This window comes from Leptodactylus fuscus, chromosome 3, assembly GCF_031893055.1.
Source record: "Leptodactylus fuscus isolate aLepFus1 chromosome 3, aLepFus1.hap2, whole genome shotgun sequence".
Classification (NCBI taxonomy): domain Eukaryota; kingdom Metazoa; phylum Chordata; class Amphibia; order Anura; family Leptodactylidae; genus Leptodactylus; species Leptodactylus fuscus.
Genome location: NC_134267.1, coordinates 85,024,997 through 85,049,046, shown reverse-complemented (window position 1 = coordinate 85,049,046; position 24,050 = coordinate 85,024,997). Strand labels below are relative to the sequence as shown.

General features: G+C 43.6%; 1 protein-coding gene across 1 annotated transcript in view; it reads right to left on the bottom strand.

Annotated features, from left to right (window-relative positions):
- Nucleotides 1-24,050, bottom strand: part of TAGAP (T cell activation RhoGTPase activating protein) — a 110,413-nt gene that overhangs the window by 11,017 nt on the left and 75,346 nt on the right. The window contains exons 4-5 of the mRNA XM_075267872.1: nucleotides 12,447-12,605; nucleotides 1,245-1,286 (exon numbers count right to left, since the gene is read on the bottom strand). Of these exons, the coding sequence (XP_075123973.1) occupies nucleotides 1,245-1,286; nucleotides 12,447-12,605 (201 nt within the window). The remainder of the gene's footprint in view (nucleotides 1-1,244; nucleotides 1,287-12,446; nucleotides 12,606-24,050) is intronic.

The following is a 24,050-nucleotide window of genomic DNA, read 5'->3' as shown; positions in this document are numbered from 1 at the left end:
TTGGTATGTTTAATTTTGCAACTTTCTATTTTTTATTCTATTTTTTGTCAGCTATTTATCTCAACAAATGTAACAAAATGATATAAAAAGGAAACTAGGGTTACTAAGGATGGTTGTGCAGACATAAGTCAATGCATGGGCATAAATTGAAATACGTGGTCAATTTAGTTTGGGTTACATACATGGAAGAAAGCTCGTCATGTTGCCCAAATTACACTGCCCATGCCACTTTTGCTTTTTGTCAAGAAATGGGGAGAGGATGCTTTTCAGGCTGTGTTTATGACTTGGGACTTTTTCAAAAGGGACAAAAAAGTGCAAAGGCCCTCCGGTCCATGAGAAGTGTAAGAGGACCTATCACATCAGAAAGCATTAAAAGGGGCAATTGCGCAATTGTTTAGCAATTGCGTCTTTTGGAACAAAAAAGGGACAAAGTGCACATGGCCAAAAAAGGCACATCTGAACTAACATGTACGCCGACATCATAAATAAGTGCCTCAGGAAAAATAGTCTAAAAAAAAGATGCACCTGTTAAAAGTATGGCCAAAAAAGGGGCAGATGATAAACAACCCCCAATGTGTACAGTGCAGCTTACTAAGTGTATAGCACTGTGGTCTGAAAAACATGTTGTTATCTACAAGGGTGTCGCTTCAGTAGCTGCATGTGAAAAGAGTTGTTGTGAATTACTTAAGCCACAAGGTAACTCCCATGGCGATACCACGATCAAAATAACAGATCAAAAAACTAAGATTGAGCGGGTGATATTGCACACAGTCTTCTGTAACACCAGATGTCTCATGCAAAATCCTCAATACTCTAAATTATGACCCAAAGGGACATAAGGGCACTTAGCGTGAAGAATGAGCACATGTTGTACATGCAGCACAAGCAAGTAATAGCAGCTTATTGACATGCCCTTACTAGAAAGCTATAAGACAGTCATTGCTGTGGATGAATATTAAACATAGAACGTAGAACGTAAAAGATATGAATGTTTACCTTACATATATATCAGTACTTTGCTGTATAGAGCAAACATTCTATATGCAGGACTGTAAAATATATAGGTGTTATATATAACAATTATCACTGTGATAAAATCAATCACCTAACTATGTAGAGACTGTCATTTTGATAAAGCTTTGCTGCTATAGATTGTTTTGCAATATTAAATCTTATTTTCCCCCATTCATTTTTCATATAACACTCTATAGGATTTATTCTCATACATGATAGATGCCACTTACCACACAAGTGTGTCCAGCCAGAGTTCCTTCACTTCACAGGAACTGTAACAAAGAAGAGACAAGGTGCATGACCATCCAGTACCAAGCGAGAGTCTACAACAGTGATCTCCACGCTTTCCTATTTTGTGTAGGGGGCAGGTGGAAATTCACAAGAGTCACGGAGACAGGAAGAAGCATCATCATGGGTTGCTCTGCTAAAGTCACTGTTTTGCAAACACGCCTGCTTCCTCTTGTCTTGCTGCTAGTGGAAGGTGACTCTTCTAGTGGAAATCATGATATTAGACACAGGTAGAATCACCCATGACATCACAGCCCGCACTCAACTGCCACCAAAACCTTTACGCATACATCCTGTAACCAAAAGCACTTTCATCAAAGTCTCCCTTACCATTACAGGTATTATTATCATTAGCTATAATAACAACTAATAGTAGAATACAATATCTAGTGAATGCCGTCAAAGGTGGTGGGTGTGAAATAAGTACTAACAGTTAGAACATCATAGATGACAAAGCATAGGATTTCCCAGGTGTGGTTAGTTAAAGAAGTTGTCCAGGCTAAACAATATTTTATCATTAGGCTGGGGGGAGGTAAAAAATACCCCCAAAACATACTTACCTGGCCCCGATACTCTGGTGTCCTCTCAAGGTGGTCCAGTCGGCTGCCATCTTGCTGATGAATTTCTCTCCGGCTGTTGCACCCCAGTTCCCTTCCCTTCAGAGGTCACGTGCAGGACTTTTCTCTCCGCCAGTTTCTGCAGTTTCCACCAGAGACTCTGATGCAGATGTGAACCTAACCTTATACACTTATTTGTCAAGTACGACAAAAAGGAATGGGGCGTAATATGCAACACATGCTACCGAAGTGTGCCAAAATTGTGGCACATAATTCTGTCACAAAGTCAGACAGCTAATGAATGGTATAAACCTAGACTAAGAAGTCTAATGAAGAAGTTAGGGGAGGCTACAGTACAGCGCAAAGCTTGTGGAAGATAAGAAACACCCCAAACGCCCATTTCAGCTGATTTGCATATTAATAAAACAGGGATTTTTCAATAATGGACCTGCAATGCTGAATAACAAAGACATATTTGGAAAGTGAATAAAGAACACTATAAGGTACTGGAATAACTTTGATTAAATAATTATTTTTTTTTGAATGCTACTCTTGGCTGTCGCTGTCACAAAAATTTGGCGTTTTATCCAAAAATGCTATGGACAGATTCATTACGACTGACCTTCCATATGATAGTCTTATAAAGGTCCCAATTTGTGTAAGGCACAACTGAATTATCAAGAGCTTTTGGCCTCTTAGTAAATCAGTTGCATGCCCATGTGCCAGAATTGAAGCCTTCACCACTCAACACCTGAGTACATGGCACCAATCATTGCTGAGGATCACGGGGCGTGCAGCGCCTCATAAGGGGTGAGAATACGGCAGTCTGCAATGAGAATATGCTGTTGGTCAAGTAGAAGGACAAGAGGGGTGTCGTCGTTCTGATCACAATTCATGGCAACAGCTGCACCCTTACCCCCAAGCCTGACTCTATCCTGGCATACAATAGAATCTTTGAAACACCTGTAGGGTCAAGTACTCACTATAGCCCTTGAGGGGTCTAGTTTACAAAGTGGGTCATTTTTTTTTTTTTTTTTTTTTGGGGGGGGGGGGAGTTCACTGTTCTGAAACTTCAGGGGCTCTGCAAATGCAACGTGGTAGCTGAAATAAAATCCAGCAAAATCTGCCATTTTCTCTTTTAACCCCTTGTGAAGATGCAAAAATTGGGGTTAAAGGAACATTTTCTAGAAAAAAAAGACACTTTCCATCTTCTCAGCCCAGTTCTGCGTAAAACATGAAAGATTAAAGTACTCACTATTAGAGATGAGCGAGTACTGTTCAGATCAGCCGATCCGAACAGCACGCTCGCATAGAAATGAATGGACGTAGCTGGCACGCGGGGAGTTATACGGCCAGCCGCCATCAAAGCGGAAGTACCAGGTGCATCCATTCATTTCTATGGAGCATGCTGTTTGGATCGGCTGATCCGAACAGTACTCGCTCATCTCTACTCACTATACCCCTTGATAAATTCCTTATGGGGTCTAGTTTCCAAAATGGATAACTTAGGAAGGAAGGTGGAAGGGGAAAGTTCCACTGCTTCGGCACTTCAGGGACTCTGCAACATGATACGTGAAATAGATTCCAGCTAAATCTGGCCTCCAAAATCCGAATAGCGCTCCTTCTGTTCTTTACCCTACTGTGTCCATACATCAGTTTACATCTAGAGAAGAGCAAACAGTGAAATATTCGATATTCGTTTCGAATAGCCTCAATACTCGACTATTCGAACGAATATCGAACCCCATTATAGTCTATGGGGAAAAATGCTTCGTTTCAGGGGATCCCACTATTTGACTCAGGAGAGTCACCAAGTCCACTATGACACCTCAGCAAATGAGGACAACGCCTCTGGAATGCAACTGGAACAGCAGGAGAAGCATGGCTGTGGGCATCTAACAGGCCCAAGTCCCTGTATTACGCCACTAATAATGCGACAATAAGAGTTGAGCGGGAGCTGACTTTTTCCCATAGGAATGCATTGACCAGCGTTGATTGGCCGAATGCCATACAGAGTACAGCATTCGGGCCAATCAACGCTGGTTCTGCCGGAGGCTCGTCTGTGAGGAGGCGGAGTCTAAGATCGCTCCACAGCAGTCTCCATTGTGGTCTGATCTCAGGTATAGCAGAGTTGACACAGCTTTGCTACACCTGAGATGCAGCAGAGCTGACTGTGTGCTGAACCCTACTACACCTGAGATGCAGCAGAGCTGACCGTGTGCTGAACCCTGCTACACCTGAGATGCAGCAGAGCTGACTGTGTACTGAACCCTGCTGCATCTCAGATGCAGCAGAGCTGACTGTGTGCTGAACCCGGAAGGAATGAAGACGGGACCCGAAGACATCGCTGGAAGAGGAGGCGTGGCTGAAGATGACGTCGGACCCTGAATGCCCACCCACCGTGCACGATAGATAAGTTTAACATTCTTTTTTAGGGTTTTATTTTAAAACGGGGGGTTGTTTAAAGAGGACCTTTCACCACTTTTGGGCACAGGCAGTGTTATATACTGCCAGAAAGCTGACAGTGCGCTGAATTCAGCGCACTGTCGGCTTTCCCGATCTGTGCCCGGTGTGAAGAGCTTACGGCCCGGTACCGTAGCTCTTCTATGGTCAGAAGGGCGTTTCTGACCATTAGCCAGGAACGTCCTTCTGCCTCGCGGCGCCAATCGCGCTGTGCCGTGGAGCCGGGAGGAACTCCCCCCTCCCTCTGCTCACACAGCTTGTCCGTAGACGAGCATTATCAGGAGAGGGAGGGGGCGTTCCTCCCGGCTCCACAGCACAGCGCGATTGGCGCCGCGAGGCAGAAGGACGTTCCTGGCTAATGGTCAGAAACGCCCTTCTGACTGTAAAGCGCTACGGTACCGGGACCGATAGCGCTTTACACCGGGCACGGATCGGGAAAGCCGACAGTGCGCTGAATTCAGCGCACTGTCAGCTTTCTGGCAGTATATAACACTGCATGTGCCCAGATATGGTGAAAGGTCCTCTTTAATATAACTTTTGCGGTGCCTGAATAGCCTTTTTAAAGGCTATTCACGCATTTGTGGGGCTCTATCAGCATAATTTTGCTGAAAGAGCCCCTTTAAGGTACTTTTGAGCTGCAAGAGGTTAAAGGGGTTAGCTACTTTCAGACCAATATTGAGAGACCAATGTTATTGCTGTAAAATGTTCCCATATACTTTCTGTATCAATTCCTCACGGTTTTCTAGATCTCTGCTTGCTCTCATTCATTCTGCTTACTTCCGATAGATAAAAATCAGTCCATAGTCATGTGATGTACGGTCCATGCGATGAGCACACAGGTGCTTAATAATTATCACAGTGGTATTACCTCAGTACCTACAGTGTTGGCCAAAAGTATTGGCACCCCTGCAATTCTGTCAGATAATACTCATTTTCTTCCAGAAAATAATTGTAATCACAAATTCTTTGGTATTATTATCTTCATTTAATTTGTCTTCAATGGAAAACCACAAAAAAGAATTGTCAAAAAGCCAAATTGGATATAATTCCACACCAAACATAAAAATGGGGTGGACAAAAGTATTGGCATTGTTTGAAAAATCACATTGAGCATGGAGGAAAGAAAGAAGACCAAAGAACTGTCTGAGGACTTGAGAAGCAAAATTGTGAGGAATCATGAGCAATCTCAAGGCTACAAGTCCATCTCCAAAGACCTGAATGTTCCTGTGTCTACCGTGCGCAGTGTCATCAAGAAGTTTAAAGCCCATGGCACTGTGGCTAACCTCCCTAGATGTGGACGGAAAGGAAAAATTGACGAGAGATTTCAACAAAACATTGTGCAGATGGTGGATAAAGAACCTCGACTAACATCCAAACAAGTTCAAGCTGTCCTGCAGTCTGAGGGTACAACAGTGTCAACCCGTACTATCCGTCGGCGTCTGAATGAAAAGGGACTGTATGGTAGAATACTCAGGAAGACCCCACTTCTTACCCAGAGACATAAAAAAGCCAGGCTGGAGTTTGCCAAAACTTACCCAAGAAAGCCAAAAACTTTTGGAAGAATGTTCTCTGGTCAGATGAGACAAAAGTAGAGCTTTTTGGGAAAAGGCATCAACATAGAGTTTACAGGGAAAAAAAAAGAGGCCTTCAAAGAAAAGAACACGGTCCCTACAGTCAAACATGGTGGAGGTTCCCTAATGTTTTGGGGTTGCTTTGCTGCCTCTGGCACTGGACTGCTTGACCATGTGCATGGCATTATGAAGTCTGAAGACTACCAACAAATTTCGCAGCATAATGTAGGGCCCAGTGTGAGAAAGCTGGGTCTCCCTCATGGGTCTTCTAGCAGGACAATGACCCAAAACACACTTCAAAAAGCACTAGAAATGGTTTGAGAGAAAGCACTGGAGACTTCTAAAGTGGCCAGCAATGAGTCCAGACCTGAATCCCATAGAACACCTGTGGAGAGATCTCTTGATGGCAGTTTGGAGAAGGCCCCCTTCAAATCTCAGGGATCTGGAGCAGTTTGCCAAAGAAGAATGGTCTAAAATTCCAGCAGAGCATTGTAAGAAACTCATTGATGGTTACCGGAAGCGGTTGTTCGCAGTTATTTTGTCTAAAGGTTGTGCTACCAAGTATTAGGCTGAGGGTGCCAATACTTTTGTCCGGCTCATTTTTGGAGTTTTGTGTAAAATGATAAATGATTTGACTTTTTTCTTCATTCTCTTTTGTGTTTTTTCATTGCAAGCAAAATAAATGAAGATATTAATACCAAAGAGTTTGTGCTTGCAATTATTTTCTGGAAGAACAAGAGTATTATCTGACAGAATTGCAGGGGTGCCAATACTTTTGGCCAACACTGTACCTGTCTGCTACCCATCTATGCATTCTCTCTGCTCAGGACACTGTGCTGAGACATCACGTGTGTCAGGGACTATATGGAAAAGAGAGCAGAGAGGTACGTACAGACACCTCTTATTGCCACACAGCTGGTAGGCCCCAAGCCTTACAATATATGGTCTGCAGCCTATAAATTGTACAATGGTACGGGAGGAAGCCTAAGGCTTCTATCACCCCAGTGGCCTTATACACATTAAGCATTCCCTCCAATGACCCACCACACATTAAACTGTCCCCCACTGGCTCATAATCCATTAAAATGTCCCCCGGCGATGACACATTATGCTGTCCTCCAGTCGCCCTTCAGACAATACTTATCTAGCCGGAAGCTGCTTGCAAGTTCTGATTCTATCACTGTCTCTCAATGTTCATCGCACCTCATTCAGCACCAATTGAGGCCTAAATGGTGGAGTACTGAGCTGCTAGAGCTGATATGTCTGTGCTCCACCATTGTATTCAAATGAATCTGCAACACAGACAGTTGAAATCGGGACCCAATATAAGTTACGTTCTGCTTTAAAGTGCCAGTTTTTTCTTGTTAAGTTCATTTATCTATTTTGTCAACTCTTTGTTTCGTAAGAATTTATTATTATGGCCATTCTTTTGTACTTCCATGTATTCGCCACTTATGGCCAGTTTCTTTAGGTTGTTGAGTTTTATTCTTCAGATCAGTCTATTTCTGTGTGAAAAGCTTTTCCATGATCTACGACTTGATCACAGGTTTCCCTTCAGTTCCGGTGGTTCATAGCTGGCTGGTGAGTCAGAATAGCCTTTACTCTTGTATTTAATTGGTTAAATGAATTTGACCTTCTCCATCCCATATTATACAGTGTATGACTGACAAACTCATGTTACTGTAAATTCACTTGTGGGCAGTGATTAAGACTTTAAGATTTTTCAGCCCATTTTTGAGTCCTTTCTTTCATTTTTCACCTTCATTGGAATTATTTCTCATTCACTTTCCATTATAATTTTGTTTGTATATTTTTTGTAACCAGGGGTGTAACTACCGGGGTAGTAGCGGTAGTGGCTGCCACAGAGCCTGGGACATTAGGGAACCTGGTGGCAGCCGCTACCGCTGTGGATATATGTTTTTTTAATAGTCCATTACCTGCTGAAGTAAGTCCAGCAGGTAACGAAGGCAGACGTTACACTTGGATGTGCCAATGAAGACGTTTATTGAACACCAATAGTGTGTATGGTAGAGCAGAGTAAAATGTTTTTTGGACATACAACGACCTTCATCAGACTCTTGTTTTTTGTACAGATTGAAGTATTGTCGCAATGGATGGGTAGGTATGACAGTTCCAAGCTCCGTGGACACCCTGGTATGAGGCCCGCAATATTGCCAATAGCAGTCAGAAAAAGGGTGGTGGCGGAGTGGAGATATATATATAGAGAGAGAGAGAACGCCAGGAGAAAGGGCAGATGCGAAGAGCAGCACTTGGCACCTCTGACACTGCTGCTCTCCCTGTCCACTAACAGCAGGAACAGGAACGGGGTCTGGGTGTTGGACCACCACAGATCACATACTAATGACCTATCCTGTATATAGATCATCAGTTTGAAAACTTGGGGGCTCGACAGCCCATTTAAGACCAGATTTATCTTTGATAGATTTTCAGGGAGCCAACATTCTGCTTCTTCTATGAGAATACCAACCATCTTAAAAAAAAAACATATATACAGTCCTATGAAAAAGTTTGGGCACCCCTATTAATCTTAATCATTTTTTGTTCTAAATATTTTGGTGTTTGCAACAGCCATTTCAGTTTGATATATCTAATAACTGATGGACACAGTAATATTTCAGGATTGAAATGAGGTTTATTGTACTAACAGAAAATGTGCAATATGCATTAAACCAAAATTTGACCGGTGCAAAAGTATGGGCACCCTTATCATTTTATTGATTTGAATTCCCCTAACTACTTTTTACTGACTTACTGAAGCACAAAATTGGTTTTGTAACCTCAGTGAGCTTTGAACTTCATAGCCAGATGTATCCAATCATAAGAAAAGGTATTTAAGGTGGCCAATTGCAAGTTGATCTCCTATTTGAATCTCCTCTGAAGAGTGGCATCATGGGCTACTCAAAACAACTCTCAAATGATCTGAAAACAAAGATTGTTCAACATAGTTGTTCAGGGGAAGGATACAAAAAGTTGTCTCAGAGATTTAACCTGTCAGTTTCCACTGTGAGGAACATAGTAAGGAAATGGAAGACCACAGGGACAGTTCTTGTTAAGCCCAGAAGTGGCAGGCCAAGAAAAATATCAGAAAGGCAGAGAAGAAGAATGGTGAGAACAGTCAAGGACAATCCACAGACCACCTCCAAAGAGCTGCAGCATCATCTTGCTGCAGATGGTGTCACTGTGCATCGGTCAACTATACAGCGCACTTTGCACAAATAGAAGCTGTATGGGAGAGTGATGAGAAAGAAGCCGTTTCTGCACGTACGCCACAAATAGAGTTGCCTGAGGTATGAAAAAGCACATTTGGACAAGGCAGCTTCATTTTGGAAACAAAAATTGAGTTGTTTGGTTATAAAAAAAGGCGTTATGCATGGCGTCCAAACAGAAACAGCATTCCAAGAAAAACACATGCTACCCACTGTAAAATTTGGTGGAGGTTCCATCATGCTTTGGGGCTGTGTGGCCAATGCCGGCATCGGGAATCTTGTTAAAGTTGAGAGTCGCATGGATTCCACTCAGTATCAGCAGATTCTTGAGAATAATGTTCAAGAATCAGTGACGAAGTTGAAGTTACGCCGGGGATGGATATTTCAGCAAGACAATGATCCAAAACACCGCTCCAAATCCTCAGGCATTCATGCAGAGGAACAATTACAATGTTCTGGAATGGCCATCCCAGTCCCCAGACCTGAATATCATTGAACATCTGTGGGATGATTTGAAGCGGGCTGTCCATGCTCGGCGACCATCTAACTTAACTGAACTTGAATTGTTTGTCCAAAATACCTTTATCCAGGATCCAGGAACTGATTAAAAGCTACAGGAAGCGACTAGAGGCTGTTATCTTTGCAAAAGGAAGATCTACTAAATATTAATGTCACTTTTCTGTTGAGGTGCCCATACTTTTGCACCGGTCAAATTTTGGTTTAATGCATATTGCACATTTTCTGTTAGTACAATAAACCTCATTTCAATCCTGAAATATTACTGTGTCCATCAGTTATTAGATATATCAAACTGAAATGGCTGTTATAAACACCAAAATATTTAGAACTAAAAATGATTAAGATTAATAGGGGTGCCCAAACTTTTTCATAGGACTGTATATATATATATATATATATATATATATATATATATATATATATACCCACACACACTTATACTTCAGTCTGTATAGAAAGTGGAGGTACTTGCTAGATTAATATCTGGTTGAGAAATCTAGTTATGAAACATACATAACCGTTGGCTAGAAGGAAGGTGTCACAATATAATTTCAAAGAAAATGAAATGAGGAGAAGTAGAGACTACAGTAGAGATATAGCTTATGTATGATGCATATGCATCTGACTGATTCATAGTACAGTTCGTAGACGTCTGAGAACCATGTGAGAACATGTGATATAAGTCAATCATAATGCATTTAACCTAGTTGGATTTGCACATAGTGGTCATCTATGGATGATGTAAAAAAAAAAAAAAAGGTCAAGAAGTTATCCACGTACAGATACCAATTACTTTTCAAACTGACCAACATTAAGATGAATTGGTGTATATTAATGGCCAAATGATCTGACAGCACCTGTCTCATCTGCAGCAAGACTGACTAGTGTGTGTAAAAATTTGGTTGCCAATCACAATATCTGCGGTGTGTAAACAGCATCTGAAAGATAACTCCACTATGGAGAATGGGAATGTTTTGTTTTAGGAAGATCATAACAGATGAGGCAGAAGAGAATTGGTTCTATCCTAACAACATATTTGTGTGGATCAATGGCCAACTTACACCACTTTCAATATTTGTAAGATCAGTCTGATTGGTCAGAAATGTGTGTATAAAACCTATATTCACACAATTGTGGTAAAAAACCGGTGTGGAAAACAGAAGAAACGGTAATTTTATATGGCCATTTTGCATCGGTATGTCTTATATTTTGCATCCATTTCACAGTGGTCTGACCATTTATCTTCACTTATTGTCTGTAGGGCAGTGGATAACTGTCTGATCACTGGGTCCTTCAGTGACCAGGAGGATGGGGAACTCAAAGTCCCATTACGGTACAGTATCCTTGGGAATGGAGCGACAGTGTGTTGGCATGCCCATTGTTTAATTCACTTCTTTGGGGCTGTGGGCTCTGATGAAGATTACCTTTCCAGCAGCCCCATAGGAGAGAATGGAATGCTGGTCACACAAGTGCACTGTCGCTCCATTCCCAAGGAGGCCTTAGGGGGACTTACAGTCCCTCATCCTCCTGACAACAGGACAACTCCTTTAAGAAAACAAATGAATTTCATTGGCCTTTTTTTTTCTTTTTTTAACCCAGCACACAATCCATTTTAAACAGCTGTCACTCAGATAAAATATGCTTTGAAGGTTATTAAAAATGGACTCTTTGACTTTCATTGGGCTTGTGTGTCAAAATGGGCAAAGATAGGACAGGTTCTATTTTTTTTCCGGTCCATTAAAACAGACCTAAAAGAGACCAAGGAATTCATCCAGACCAGTATATTTTACAATAATCTATCTAAATATTGTACATGATATATCTCATAGAAAGTGATTATTCCATTGAAGGGGTTATTTGGCCAATAATTAAAAACAAAAAGTAATGTTCATCTCACCAATCCTCCACTAACCCATTCTGATACTGCCCAACCCTTGATGGTATCTTCTTCCTGATGTCTCTCAACTAGAGATGACCGAACAGTAAAATGTTCGAGATTCGATATTCGCTTCGAGTAGCCCCTCAATATTCGACTACTCGAATCGAATATCGAACCCTATTATAGTCTATGGGGGGAAAATACTCGTTTCAGGGGTAGGCAACATTCGATCAAATTATACTTACCAAGTCCACGAGTGAGGGTCAGGCTGGATCCTCCGAGAAGTCTAATCAGTGCAGCGTCCCCGCGGCATTTTCCGGCTCTGAATTAACTCTGCCAGGCATCGGGCCTGGGCAGAGCCAATTGCGCATGTCCGCACTACAAGCGGGCATGCGCAGTCGGCTCTGCCCAGGTCTGATGCCTGGCAGAGTGAATTCAGAGCCGGAAGACGCCGCGGGGAAGCTGCACGGAGAAGACTTCTAAAGGTAGGAGAAGAACCAGCGTTGATTGGCCGACTGTATAGCATTCGGCCAGTCAATGCTGGTTCTGCATCAAACTTTTCCATTCAAATAGCGAGTGGTACTCGATCGATTACGAGTATTTCGAATACCGTAGTATTCGATCGAATACCTACTCGATCAAATACTACTCGCTCATCTCTACTCTCAGTCATAAAATGGCCAGTCAGCAACTCACCAGTTACTTGATCTGTGTGATCTGTGTTAGCTAGACATAGACTTCTGTTGGTGTTTTTGGATCAGAAAATGGAACAAAGTAGAGCATGACTCTCTAGACCCTAGATGAGGCAACTGAAGTTAGTAGATCTGTGTGTTGTCCAAGAAGATAATGGACAGCTCACATCCATGATTCACTAACAGCCTTTACAGGGTTAAAGATCTTTATTTTGATGAAATGAGATTCCACCTACCGAAAAGATGCAATGCAGCCATTGTAAGGCCATATAAATATTAGGGCGTTCTTTGGAGAACAGTGGAAGGCACAGGTATCTTCATCATCTTCATCACATGACAACACCATCATCTGAGACAGCTCCACTCTGTGCTTTAGTCTAAAGCTAGTGCCTGATCTGGATAATAAAAAGTTATATTGTAATACTATGCATTGTTGACACAGGTTTATTCAGTGCATTACCTTCATTTATTTTCAGAGTAACGTTTAGCCAAAATGTACATTTCACGAAAATTTTAATTTATTTCATAGACCCGTAATCTCATCCTAAAACTATGCCAACATGTGGTAAAGCATGAGTGACATGGGTGGGCAAGCAGTGCTGAAATCAATGCCAGCGATCTTTAACCAATGGGTGCAGAATCAACAGAAATCTACCGCAGGTGACACAACAATGACATGTCCTGGGGGGGCCCCACAGAGCTGCATAGCTCTGGGGGACTCATGGTGGCATGTGTAGCGCCCCACAGAGTGGGTCACTACAAATGTCATCTTATGTGATCTATACTGTGTACTGTGAAGGTATAGTGAGATCCAGTCAACCTGTTAGCACACACAAAGTTCCACAGACACTGTCCCTTTAGGAAAAGGGGTGGAGCTACAGACTGAAAGAGGGTCTCTCTTTTTTTCAGTTCCAGTTCAGAGGGTGCAGGAGTGTGCAAGAGAGAGGAGAGGTGTGTGGAGGTGCAGTGTGTGCTGCAAGCCTCATGGTGTGATAGAACAGCACAGGAGGCCGGAGACCTGCAGAGGTGAGATGAGACCTCACAGGCACGGAGCTGCAGTTATAGGACCATCAATTCCTAACTAGTGTGAGAAACACTAAGAACATTGAGAGATTCACTGGACTGAGGCCTAGTGAATGCAAGATTCCTGGAGGCTCAGTAACATACAGAGTTGGGGTGAGTGTATCCAGCATCCCAAAGAACTCGCGTTACCTGCTGTCCAGAAGGGGGATATACCCAGTTGTACTTAACCTCTGAGCTCCTGGAACCCAGGACCAGAGGAAATCTATTAGAGAGTTTGAGCAGCAATGGAAGGCTGAATCATACTGGTGGTAAAAGGGAAGACTGGCATCTCACTATACTGAAGCAAGGTGAATCCTCCTGTAACATCTGTTATCTCCTGCTGACTACAGAAGTAAACTGTAAGTGTTTGGTTAACCCCTGTCTGGACTGTATTCTTTCATCGATCCTCTGTTACTCCTCCTGGAAATCATCCCTTCCTCACCTATATCATCTGGCCCTGGGACCTGCCCTGGTTGGGGAGGGTATAACATCTGGCACTGCATCACCACCTATTCCCAGAGGCCCTATCTACAGTGCCCGGCTTCACCTCAAGCCGAAACCCCAGCTGGCGTCACGACAAACTTTTATTTTTCTTTAATCCATTTTTGCTTAAAACTCCCCTTTTTCAAGGCGCTGCCGCCCCCGGTGTCGGGCCTGCTCGCACCGTGAATCTACATAGGCCGAGCTGGGGCGACTCACCTTTTTGGCGTCACGAACAGGATAGCGAAAGTGCGCAAAACTTTTATTTTTGTTGAAAAAGACTTGCATTTTTCAAAATTTGTCCTGCTTTCCAAAATAGCCACCAGCAGCAGTTGCATGATTCAAGTTACACTGAGCCGCAGGGTTGGTGTCTTTTTCTTGCAAGCCATGCTGAGTGCAAAACATGTGACATGCCTGTGCAAGGAGCAGTGAAAGATACAGATTGCATCATCCTCAATTGCAGTCTACCCCTGACAACTGTAGGAGTCTCTGTAGCAGCCGGACCAGCATCCCCTGCAGTGATAAATCCATCCATCCATCCGGATCAACGCCTTACAGTATCAAGTCCGGTGAGTGTGGCCTTGCTGGGGTTAACAAGGGGGGGTGATGTATCAAGCAAGTGGATCCTCATCCCCAGGCCCCTCTGAATCCCCCATAGACTCTAACCGTGGTCACAACCAAGTAACTATGGCACCTATATTACCGTTAACAATGCCGTACATTCCAGGTGCATCCTGGCTGCCCCAGTATACAGGCGAGTCCCATAGCCTCAGAGACTTTAAAGAAAAGCTGAGTAGCCTGTTTGACCTATACCCTATGACAGAGGAGCAAAAGGTCGCAATATTAATAAGTCAACTTGGTGGTGCAGCACAAAGGGAAGTGAAATCCTGGCCATTGAATGATAAAAGATCTGTAAAGGACATTTTTACCAAACTCAGGATCACCTTTGACACCCGCACCACATCAGAGATAAAGATGCGGTTTTTCAGCTGTAAGCAAAAACCGCAGGACACTGTGAGAGATTTTGCCCTTAATCTACAAGAAGCCTTATGGGCTATTAAACAAGTAGATCCAGATAGTATTCAGGATGAGGACAGGATGCTAAAAGAACAGTTTGTAGAAGACCTATTGTCAGAATCCGGTAAGGCCCAACTGCGCATGATGGCGCTGCAGAATCCTGATATGAGCTTTATTGAATTCAAGGACAGATCCATCCGTATCCTGAGGGAACCTGTCTATCCATGCGGACAGATGGAGGAGCAACAAGTTGCTCTCCACAGGCAAACACCTGTGAGCCCTGCAAATGCTGCACCTTTTCCATCTACTGTACAGTGTGCACAGATCCAATCTGATGATGCTGCAGAGCTGCGGTTACAAATGACTGAGCTAACTAAACATGTAGCTGCATTAACCAAAACTGTTCAAGATCTCCAAGTTTCTTCTCCAGCAAAGATCCAGCTTGCTTCCAGCCCAGAGGATCTACCTTGGAGACGTTCAAGAAGAACATTGTTTCCTCAACAGCGACTGACGCGCAACGGCAGGAGGACCACTGACAAGTTTGACCCCTCTGGCCGACCCATCTGCAGACGGTGTGATAAGGTTGGTCATGTTGAGAGAGAGTGTCCTTTAAATGGGCAACTCCTGGAGTAGAGGACCAACCTTCAGGAGTAAGACGATTTGGTCCAACTAGCTGGAAAAGCAGGTATGTAGGTGGACGTCCCATAATTCCAGTTACAATTGATGGTGTCCCTTTCACAGCGCTACTGGACACTGGTTCACAGGTAACCACTATTCCTCAGACTTTGTTTCGCAGGTACTGGACTGATGCTGATATTACCCAACATCCAAATGGGGACTTAGTACTAATTGCTAGTAATGGTCAGCCCCTGGCCCAGGTGGGATATAAAGAGGTCACCATGAGAGTGGGTGGCACGGATCTTAAATCCCAAGGTCTAATAATTGTTGATGTGGATGAAGGGGAATTTGCTAATATGTTAACATTGGGGACTAATGTGTTGGAGAATTGTCTAGATGAGGTAATTGCCATCTTACAGGACGCATTGAGATCTACCCCCTACCAAGAAAGATATGCTCTGAATAAGGAGATTAAAGCCCTTGTCCAGCGTCAACAAGTGGAGTTAGCAGGTGGAGAGATTGGCAGTGTGAGGGTAAGTGACCCCAATTCCATCATGCTTCCCCCCAGGAGTGAAATCATTGTCTGGTGCAGAGCAGCAATAGGCATCAAAGGGCAAGACTACCAGGCCCTGATGGAACCTGTCTATTCTGACTGTAGACCCACTGTTATGATAGCTAGAGGGATAGTTAATGTGAAGAAGGGCAGAGTACCAGTGCGCATATTGAACTGTGGGGAGGAGGAGGCTTGCTTACCCAGGTATGCCACAGTAGCTAAACTGTTCACTGTCAGTAACAATGACATCCAGCCAACAGAGCCCTTGGCTTCCTCTGATCAGACAGATGTTAATGATTCCCCAAAACAGTTAGAGGACTGGTGTCAAGCAATACACATTGGCACTGACAGCACTCCTCAATACCAAAGGAATGGGGTTGTGCGGTTAGCACAAGAGTATGCAAGGGTATTCAGTAAGACTCCCTTGGACTTTGGGCAGGTGAAGGTAATACAACATACCATCCCCACAGGAGACCATCCACCAATTAAAGAAAGGTATAGGCCCATTCCACCCGCACATTATCAGTGTACTAAGGACATGATTAAGGACATGAAGAGTGCTGGGGTAATCAGGGAAAGCCATAGCCCCTGGGCAGCACCCTTAGTGTTAGTTCGCAAGAAAGATGGGACAATGCGCATGTGTGTGGATTATAGAAAAATTAATAATATCACGCACAAGGATGCTTACCCTTTGCCGCGCATAGAGGAGTCACTAGCAGCGCTCAGGACGGCTAAGTACTTTTCTACCCTGGACCTAACCAGCGGGTATTGGCAGGTTCCTGTAGCAGAGGCTGATAAGGAGAAGACTGCCTTTACGACTCCCATGGGTCTTTACGAATTTAATGTCATGCCCTTCGGCCTATGCAATGCGCCAGGAACCTTTCAAAGGCTGATGGAGTGCTGCCTAGGACACAAGAATTTTGAGACAGTCTTATTGTACCTAGACGATGTGATTGTTTATTCCGGAACATATGAGGATCACTTGCAACACCTGGCTGAAGTCTTTGAGGCCTTGTCCAACTTTGGCCTGAAGGTCAAGCCTTCCAAATGCCACCTCCTGAAACCAAAGGTACAGTACCTAGGACATGTGGTCAGTGCAGAAGGAGTTGCCCCAGACCCAGACAAGGTGACTGTGATCAAGGACTGGAAAGCCCCAACTACCATCAGAGAGATCCGCCAATTTCTAGGGTTAGTTGGCTACTACAGACGATTTATCAAGGACTTCACTACCCTAGCAGCCCCCTTGCAGGATCTCCTTGTCGGCCAATCCAACAAGTCTAAAGGCAAGAGCCCCCTAGTGGAGTGGAACCCCCAATTGGAAGACTCTTTCCAGAAGCTAAAGCAAGCCCTCACTGGAGAAGAGATCCTAGCCTATCCTGACTACAGTCAGCCCTTCATACTGTACACAGATGCAAGCAACAATGGACTTGGAGCTGTCCTCTCTCAAGAACAGCAAGGCAAAGAGAAAGTCATTGCTTATGCAAGTAGGAAGCTTCGTCCTTCTGAGAGGAATCCAGTCAACTATAGCTCCTTCAAGTTGGAACTTCTAGCAATAGTATGGGCAGTGACAGAGAGGTTCAAGCATTACCTGGCTTCTTCAAGATTCACAATCTACACCGATAACAATCCCTTGACACACCTGGACACTGCTAAGCTTGGAGCTCTGGAGCAGAGATGGCTTGCCCGCCTATCCAATTTTGAATTTGTCATCAAGTACCGAGCTGGCAAGAAGAACCTGAATGCAGATGCCTTGTCCCGCATGCCCAACCCTCCTGATCCAGAGGAATCTGATGACTTAGAGGAGGTAGAAATGCCAGCCTTCTACAACAATCGAATGGTCCATAACTCTGGCTGTATGACTGGAAGAAGTCTAGCAACTCAAGAGATCTCCCTGAATCCATTACCTCATCATGGCTGGGCCGAAACACAAGAGAGTGATCCAGCTGTGCACCTTGTCAAAGAACTTCTTGGAGTAGAAAACACCTCTTTACCTGTGGATGCACCACCAGAAGCTCAACAGCTCTGGAAAGAGAGGAAGAAGCTCTTTGTTTTTGAAGGGAAGTTGGTTCGAAGAGCTATCAACCCAAGGACCCATGAACTACTCTGGCAGATTGTAGTGCCCCAAAAGGACATACCTATGGTGCTAGGAGCTTATCACAACCAAGCAGGACACTTTGGGTGGAAGAAACTAGAAGTGGTGATCCGAGACCGTTTCTTCTGGACGGGTATGAGAAAATCCATTGAGCAGTGGTGCAGAGAATGTGGTACGTGCAATCTCAGGAGGAAAGACACTACTACTCAAAAGGCCCCCCTGCAACCTATCCAGACAAAGCAACCCTTGGAGATAGTGGCCTTAGACCACATGCAGCTGACTCCCAGTAGATCAGGATACACCTATGCTCTTACCATTGTGGATCATTACTCCCGCTTCCTGGTTGTTGTTCCAGTTAAGGACCAGACTGCAAAAACAGCTGCAAAAGCATTCCAAGAGCATTTCTGTCGGCCCCATGGTTATCCTGACCAAGTCTTGACTGACAGAGGTCCAGCATTTGAAGCGGAGGTATTCAAAGAGTTCTGCTTCCTCTATGGATGTAAGAAGATCAGAACAACCCCATACCACCCTCAAGGGAACGGACTTTGTGAGAAAATGAATCACCTGGTCATCAGTTTGTTGCAGACCTTGCCTTTGGAAGAGAGAAACCAATGGCCTGAAAAATTGCCTGACTTAATTGAAATGTACAACCATGTCCCGACTAGCTCCACAGGGTATTCTCCAGCATACCTAATGCGTGCCAGACCAGGTAAACTTCCTATTGACTTGGAGATGGGAGTCCTAAATCCTGAGGAAGTGCCCAACTCACCTCATCTTGATTGGATTGCTGAAAGACAGTTGCAGTATACAAAGGTTCAGCAGTGTGTAGAGCAAAGCCTTGACCAAGCTAGGCAAAGACAAGAGAAAAGCTACAACCAACATGCCCCAGCTTCCCCTTTACCAGTTGGTGAGCAAGTATTGAAAAGAAAGAGAAGGCACCACAAACTAGATGATCAATGGGAATCTGAACCCTATACTGTCCAACCATCTAATAGCGATAACAGCAAAGTATGTAAGATTTCCAAAGATGGCGGAAAGACTTGTATAACTGTATCCAGAGACAATCTGAAACTATGTCCGTCTCAATTACGTGAGGAAGCAGGAAGCAAAGTGGAAGAAAATCCTCAACAATCAGGAAAATCTGAGACAGAAGTTCAGACCATACTTGGGCCGTTTCCTAGTTCTTGGCCGCAAATTGAAGGTGCTTTAGTAGTACCAGTAATGCTGTTCCCACAAACATCCTCTCAGGAGATAACGGATTCTCAAGAACAGCCAATCCCAGTTCCTGATGATGTACCAGCGCAAATTCCAGTAAGCCCGATTCCTAGTGAAAGTATGTCTACCGTTTCCCTGGTGACTCCAGTAAGTAGGAGAAGACTGCCAGGAATCCCATTTTTGCGTAGATCTCAGCGCAATACACAGGGACAACTCCCCATACGTTACAGGGACAATAAGTAGAGGCATACTAACCCAATATGTTTACAGATAGTTGTGTTGTATTTGTATATGTTCAATTCAGTTTATGCAACGTTAAAGGTTTAATTTAAGTGCTGGCTCCCAAACGGATTGCACTAATAGGTGAGTCAGAAATATGAACTGTGCATTAATACTTACTCTCCTGAGCATGGCATTACCAAGAGAGAATGGACTAAAGGAACTGTGCCAGTGTTTAACATGTTTAGTTTTTCAGGGTTCCTGCCACAATAACTTTCTTGTGGTACTGAAACTTTTAAAACTTCCATTTGCCTACCAACCTCTTCAAGTGCATGGAATGCAATTTATGCAGGTGCACCAACGCTCCCGGGGGTTGGGGGATGTTTCAAATATGGCGGCCTGTCGGATAGGAGCCATCAAAACAGCCTGTGCAGTGAAGAATTTTGAATGTTCCAAAATACTCCGCAGCTGCACTCGGAGTTAAGGAGGTGGACTAAGCGGTTTGGGGCTGTAATCCGCAAGGAAAGCAACCGTGAATGTTGCTGGGTTGTAAGGAATACACAACCAGAGACTGTTACAGAAATTGTGTTTCCTTGAACATTTTTGTGACAGTTTAAAATGGTCTTAAATAAGTTGCACTTTTCTCCTTAGGGAATTTACTTACATATGAAGTTTACACTTGTATGTAATGTTCTTCAAACACTATGGTGTTCATGTTACCATCTACCAACCCTCTTCTTAGTTCATCGGAAGGGTAGCCCGAGACGTGCTACTTTTAACAAGGGGGGAATGTAGCGCCCCACAGAGTGGGTCACTACAAATGTCATCTTATGTGATCTATACTGTGTACTGTGAAGGTATAGTGAGATCCAGTCAACCTGTTAGCACACACAAAGTTCCACAGACACTGTCCCTTTAGGAAAAGGGGTGGAGCTACAGACTGAAAGAGGGTCTCTCTTTTTTTCAGTTCCAGTTCAGAGGGTGCAGGAGTGTGCAAGAGAGAGGAGAGGTGTGTGGAGGTGCAGTGTGTGCTGCAAGCCTCATGGTGTGATAGAACAGCACAGGAGGCCGGAGACCTGCAGAGGTGAGATGAGACCTCACAGGCACGGAGCTGCAGTTATAGGACCATCAATTCCTAACTAGTGTGAGAAACACTAAGAACATTGAGAGATTCACTGGACTGAGGCCTAGTGAATGCAAGATTCCTGGAGGCTCAGTAACATACAGAGTTGGGGTGAGTGTATCCAGCATCCCAAAGAACTCGCGTTACCTGCTGTCCAGAAGGGGGATATACCCAGTTGTACTTAACCTCTGAGCTCCTGGAACCCAGGACCAGAGGAAATCTATTAGAGAGTTTGAGCAGCAATGGAAGGCTGAATCATACTGGTGGTAAAAGGGAAGACTGGCATCTCACTATACTGAAGCAAGGTGAATCCTCCTGTAACATCTGTTATCTCCTGCTGACTACAGAAGTAAACTGTAAGTGTTTGGTTAACCCCTGTCTGGACTGTATTCTTTCATCGATCCTCTGTTACTCCTCCTGGAAATCATCCCTTCCTCACCTATATCATCTGGCCCTGGGACCTGCCCTGGTTGGGGAGGGTATAACATCTGGCACTGCATCACCACCTATTCCCAGAGGCCCTATCTACAGTGCCCGGCTTCACCTCAAGCCGAAACCCCAGCTGGCGTCACGACAAACTTTTATTTTTCTTTAATCCATTTTTGCTTAAAACTCCCCTTTTTCAAGGCGCTGCCGCCCCCGGTGTCGGGCCTGCTCGCACCGTGAATCTACATAGGCCGAGCTGGGGCGACTCACATGGTCACAGCATAACCTGTGGTAACCATTTAATAAAATGTAGTATTTCTCCTCAGGAATCTGTGGTTTTGTTTACCTGGCAGTGTAAGGGGTAATGTTCCCGCCTATTTTCAAGTCACCTCAGGTAGTGAAATGTAGGGGAAAGGTCACTCCGGTCAGCTGGCGAGACCTTCCAGATGTTTCTAAAGGGGGCGTGTTCAAGTGATCAGCTGTTCGGTCTCGTCAGCTGATTGGAGCCTGTCAATTTTGTGGCGGGAAAATTTGAATATAAATACCTGGGAAATCAGCTGTTCGGGTCATTCGGAAAGAACCTCTTCAATCAAGCCCCCGCCCGCCCACCCCAGATAAGCTGGTGATTGTTTCAAGAACGACGTCATGGTGTTTATTTGAAGGTGGTTAGTCGATCAGCTTAGGCTGATTGGACTTTACTTTTATTGAGAAGTTTATTTGATGGTTTTGGTTTTATTAAAGTATTTATGATTATTTTATTAATTAATTTATTATTATTTACTTATTTAATTATTTATTTATTGATTGATTGATTGATTAATTAATTATTGATTGTTATCGTTACCTTAAATAAACACCGTGGCCAAATAACATCCACAAATGAATTTTGGTTGTCTTGTCTTTATTTTTAGTGTTAAGTATTTATATATTTTAATTAAGTTCTGATTTATTAATTAATTATGCAAATTGGGACCTATGCTACCATGTGATTTTTGGAATAGATACAGTATATAGGAGTGGAACAGATTTATTTTTTGGGGAACTTTGCTGTTGAATTGGACCTTAGGGTTAGTTCACACAGGGAGCGGAAGTGTGAATTTTGGCACCGAGAGTGATGTGGGGAGCCGCGTCACTCTCTGGTCAAAATCTGCCTGCCACGATTGTCGTGGCTTCCGACAGTCGCGGCTTCCCCCTCTGGAGTAGGCTCAAATGAATGAGCCGAGACCGGAGGTTGCCGCCGCGAGGCGGACGCCACAGCTCAATGAGCCGCGGAATCTGCCTGAAGAAAGGGCAGCCTGCTTTTTTTTTCTGTGAGTGGCAACATGCCGCTCACGTAAAAAAGTAACCTAGTGGTCTCCATAGACCACCATTGTGAAGGGGCGGATTATGATGTTGGATTACGCGCTGTAATCCGCCCCCTCTATGCCCGTGTGAACTAGCCCTAACAAGACTTTACAAATGAACCATCATCTGAAGTAAAATGTAAAATATACATAGGGTGACTTATGCAGTAGCAGAAATGTTGCTGGAAAGGAAGATAAAGATAGATCGAACACAATAGATCTAAGTTATAGGTCCTACGCCATGAACATTTCTAATGTAAAAAGTAGACTACTTACTGTTTTTCATTTTACTTGCACATAACATTAGTCATATTTCTATAATCAGTAGCTCAATACAGTAACGTCTACATTAGTCATATAAAATAATAGATTTTTCAGGTATCACTTTAGGACACTACATAGAAATGTACTTTCCACACTGTCATTTTGATCAGAATCTAGTGCTGTGACTCGGGAGCCGACCACCCACTGTGCTGGGTATAAGTAGGAGGGAAGTGAGAAAGTCAAATATCAAACACAGGGTATGGTGGGTGACAGTTCAGTTCTCAGTTGCTAACATTTGCTGTCTTCAGTATTAATAGTAGGTTTACTGACATTAAGCTGATAAATTCACTTAATAACCACTTGTACTGCAAGGATTAGTAAATTGTTGCAAAATAGGGCATGTTCAGAAATGGCAGATTTGTTGTAGAAATTCCCGTAACTGAACATACATTCCATACATTTAATGTGTTTGTTTCTGCAGTATGTGCGTGGTTCCTCCAAACCCCAAATACATATATGCGACTGTTGCAGCAATTTCACCATGTATTAACATACCTTTAGGAGACTTCTCCACTCCACCTTGTGCCAGCAAGTTTTATGGTCCCTCTTGGCCAATCAGTAGCACAGAGAGGAATCAGCACAAGGAGGTGGAAAGCCGTACATTATTTTTTAAAGGGATTGTTCAAAAGACAGTGCCACATATGTTCTCAGGATGTGTTTGGTATTGCAACACAAACTCATTAACATCAATGGATCTGAGCTGCAATCCCAGATACTAACAATGAGGTATATCGCTATTTATGGAAGAAATCTTCCATGTTTTTCTTATCCTGGAAAAAACATCTCTACAGCCCATGAAGTTCATGTCATTCAGACTTCCCAGCATTCTCAATTGTATATCTGTCTAGTTATAAGACCAGATTACATTTACATGCAGGATCCTAGAAAAGCTGGGTGATAGGTGACAGCTCGTGTAGAGTAATTATAGTAATAAGAATTGTCACAAATCTGAAGAGATAGCAGAGGAAATAACAGAACCCCTTGCTATAATCTTCGGTAAGTCATGGGAAACAGGAGTGGTCCCTTTAGATTGGAAAAGGGCAAATGTTGTCCCCATCTACAAAAAGGGGAAAAGGGACGATCCAGGAAATTACAGGCCGGTAAGTCTGACCTCGATAGCAGGAAAAATCTTTGAGCAAATTGTCAAGGAACATTTACTTCGGTACCTGGATGGGAAGGCATTAATTATCCAGAGCCAGCACGGCTTTATGACCAATAAATCTTGTCAGACTAACCTGATTTCCTTCTACAACAAAATCACTGAATGGTTGGACCAAGGGAATGCCGTGGACATAGTATATCTTGACTTCAGTAAGGCATTTGATAAAGTATCACATAACCTTCTTATTGAAAAAATGATTAAGTATG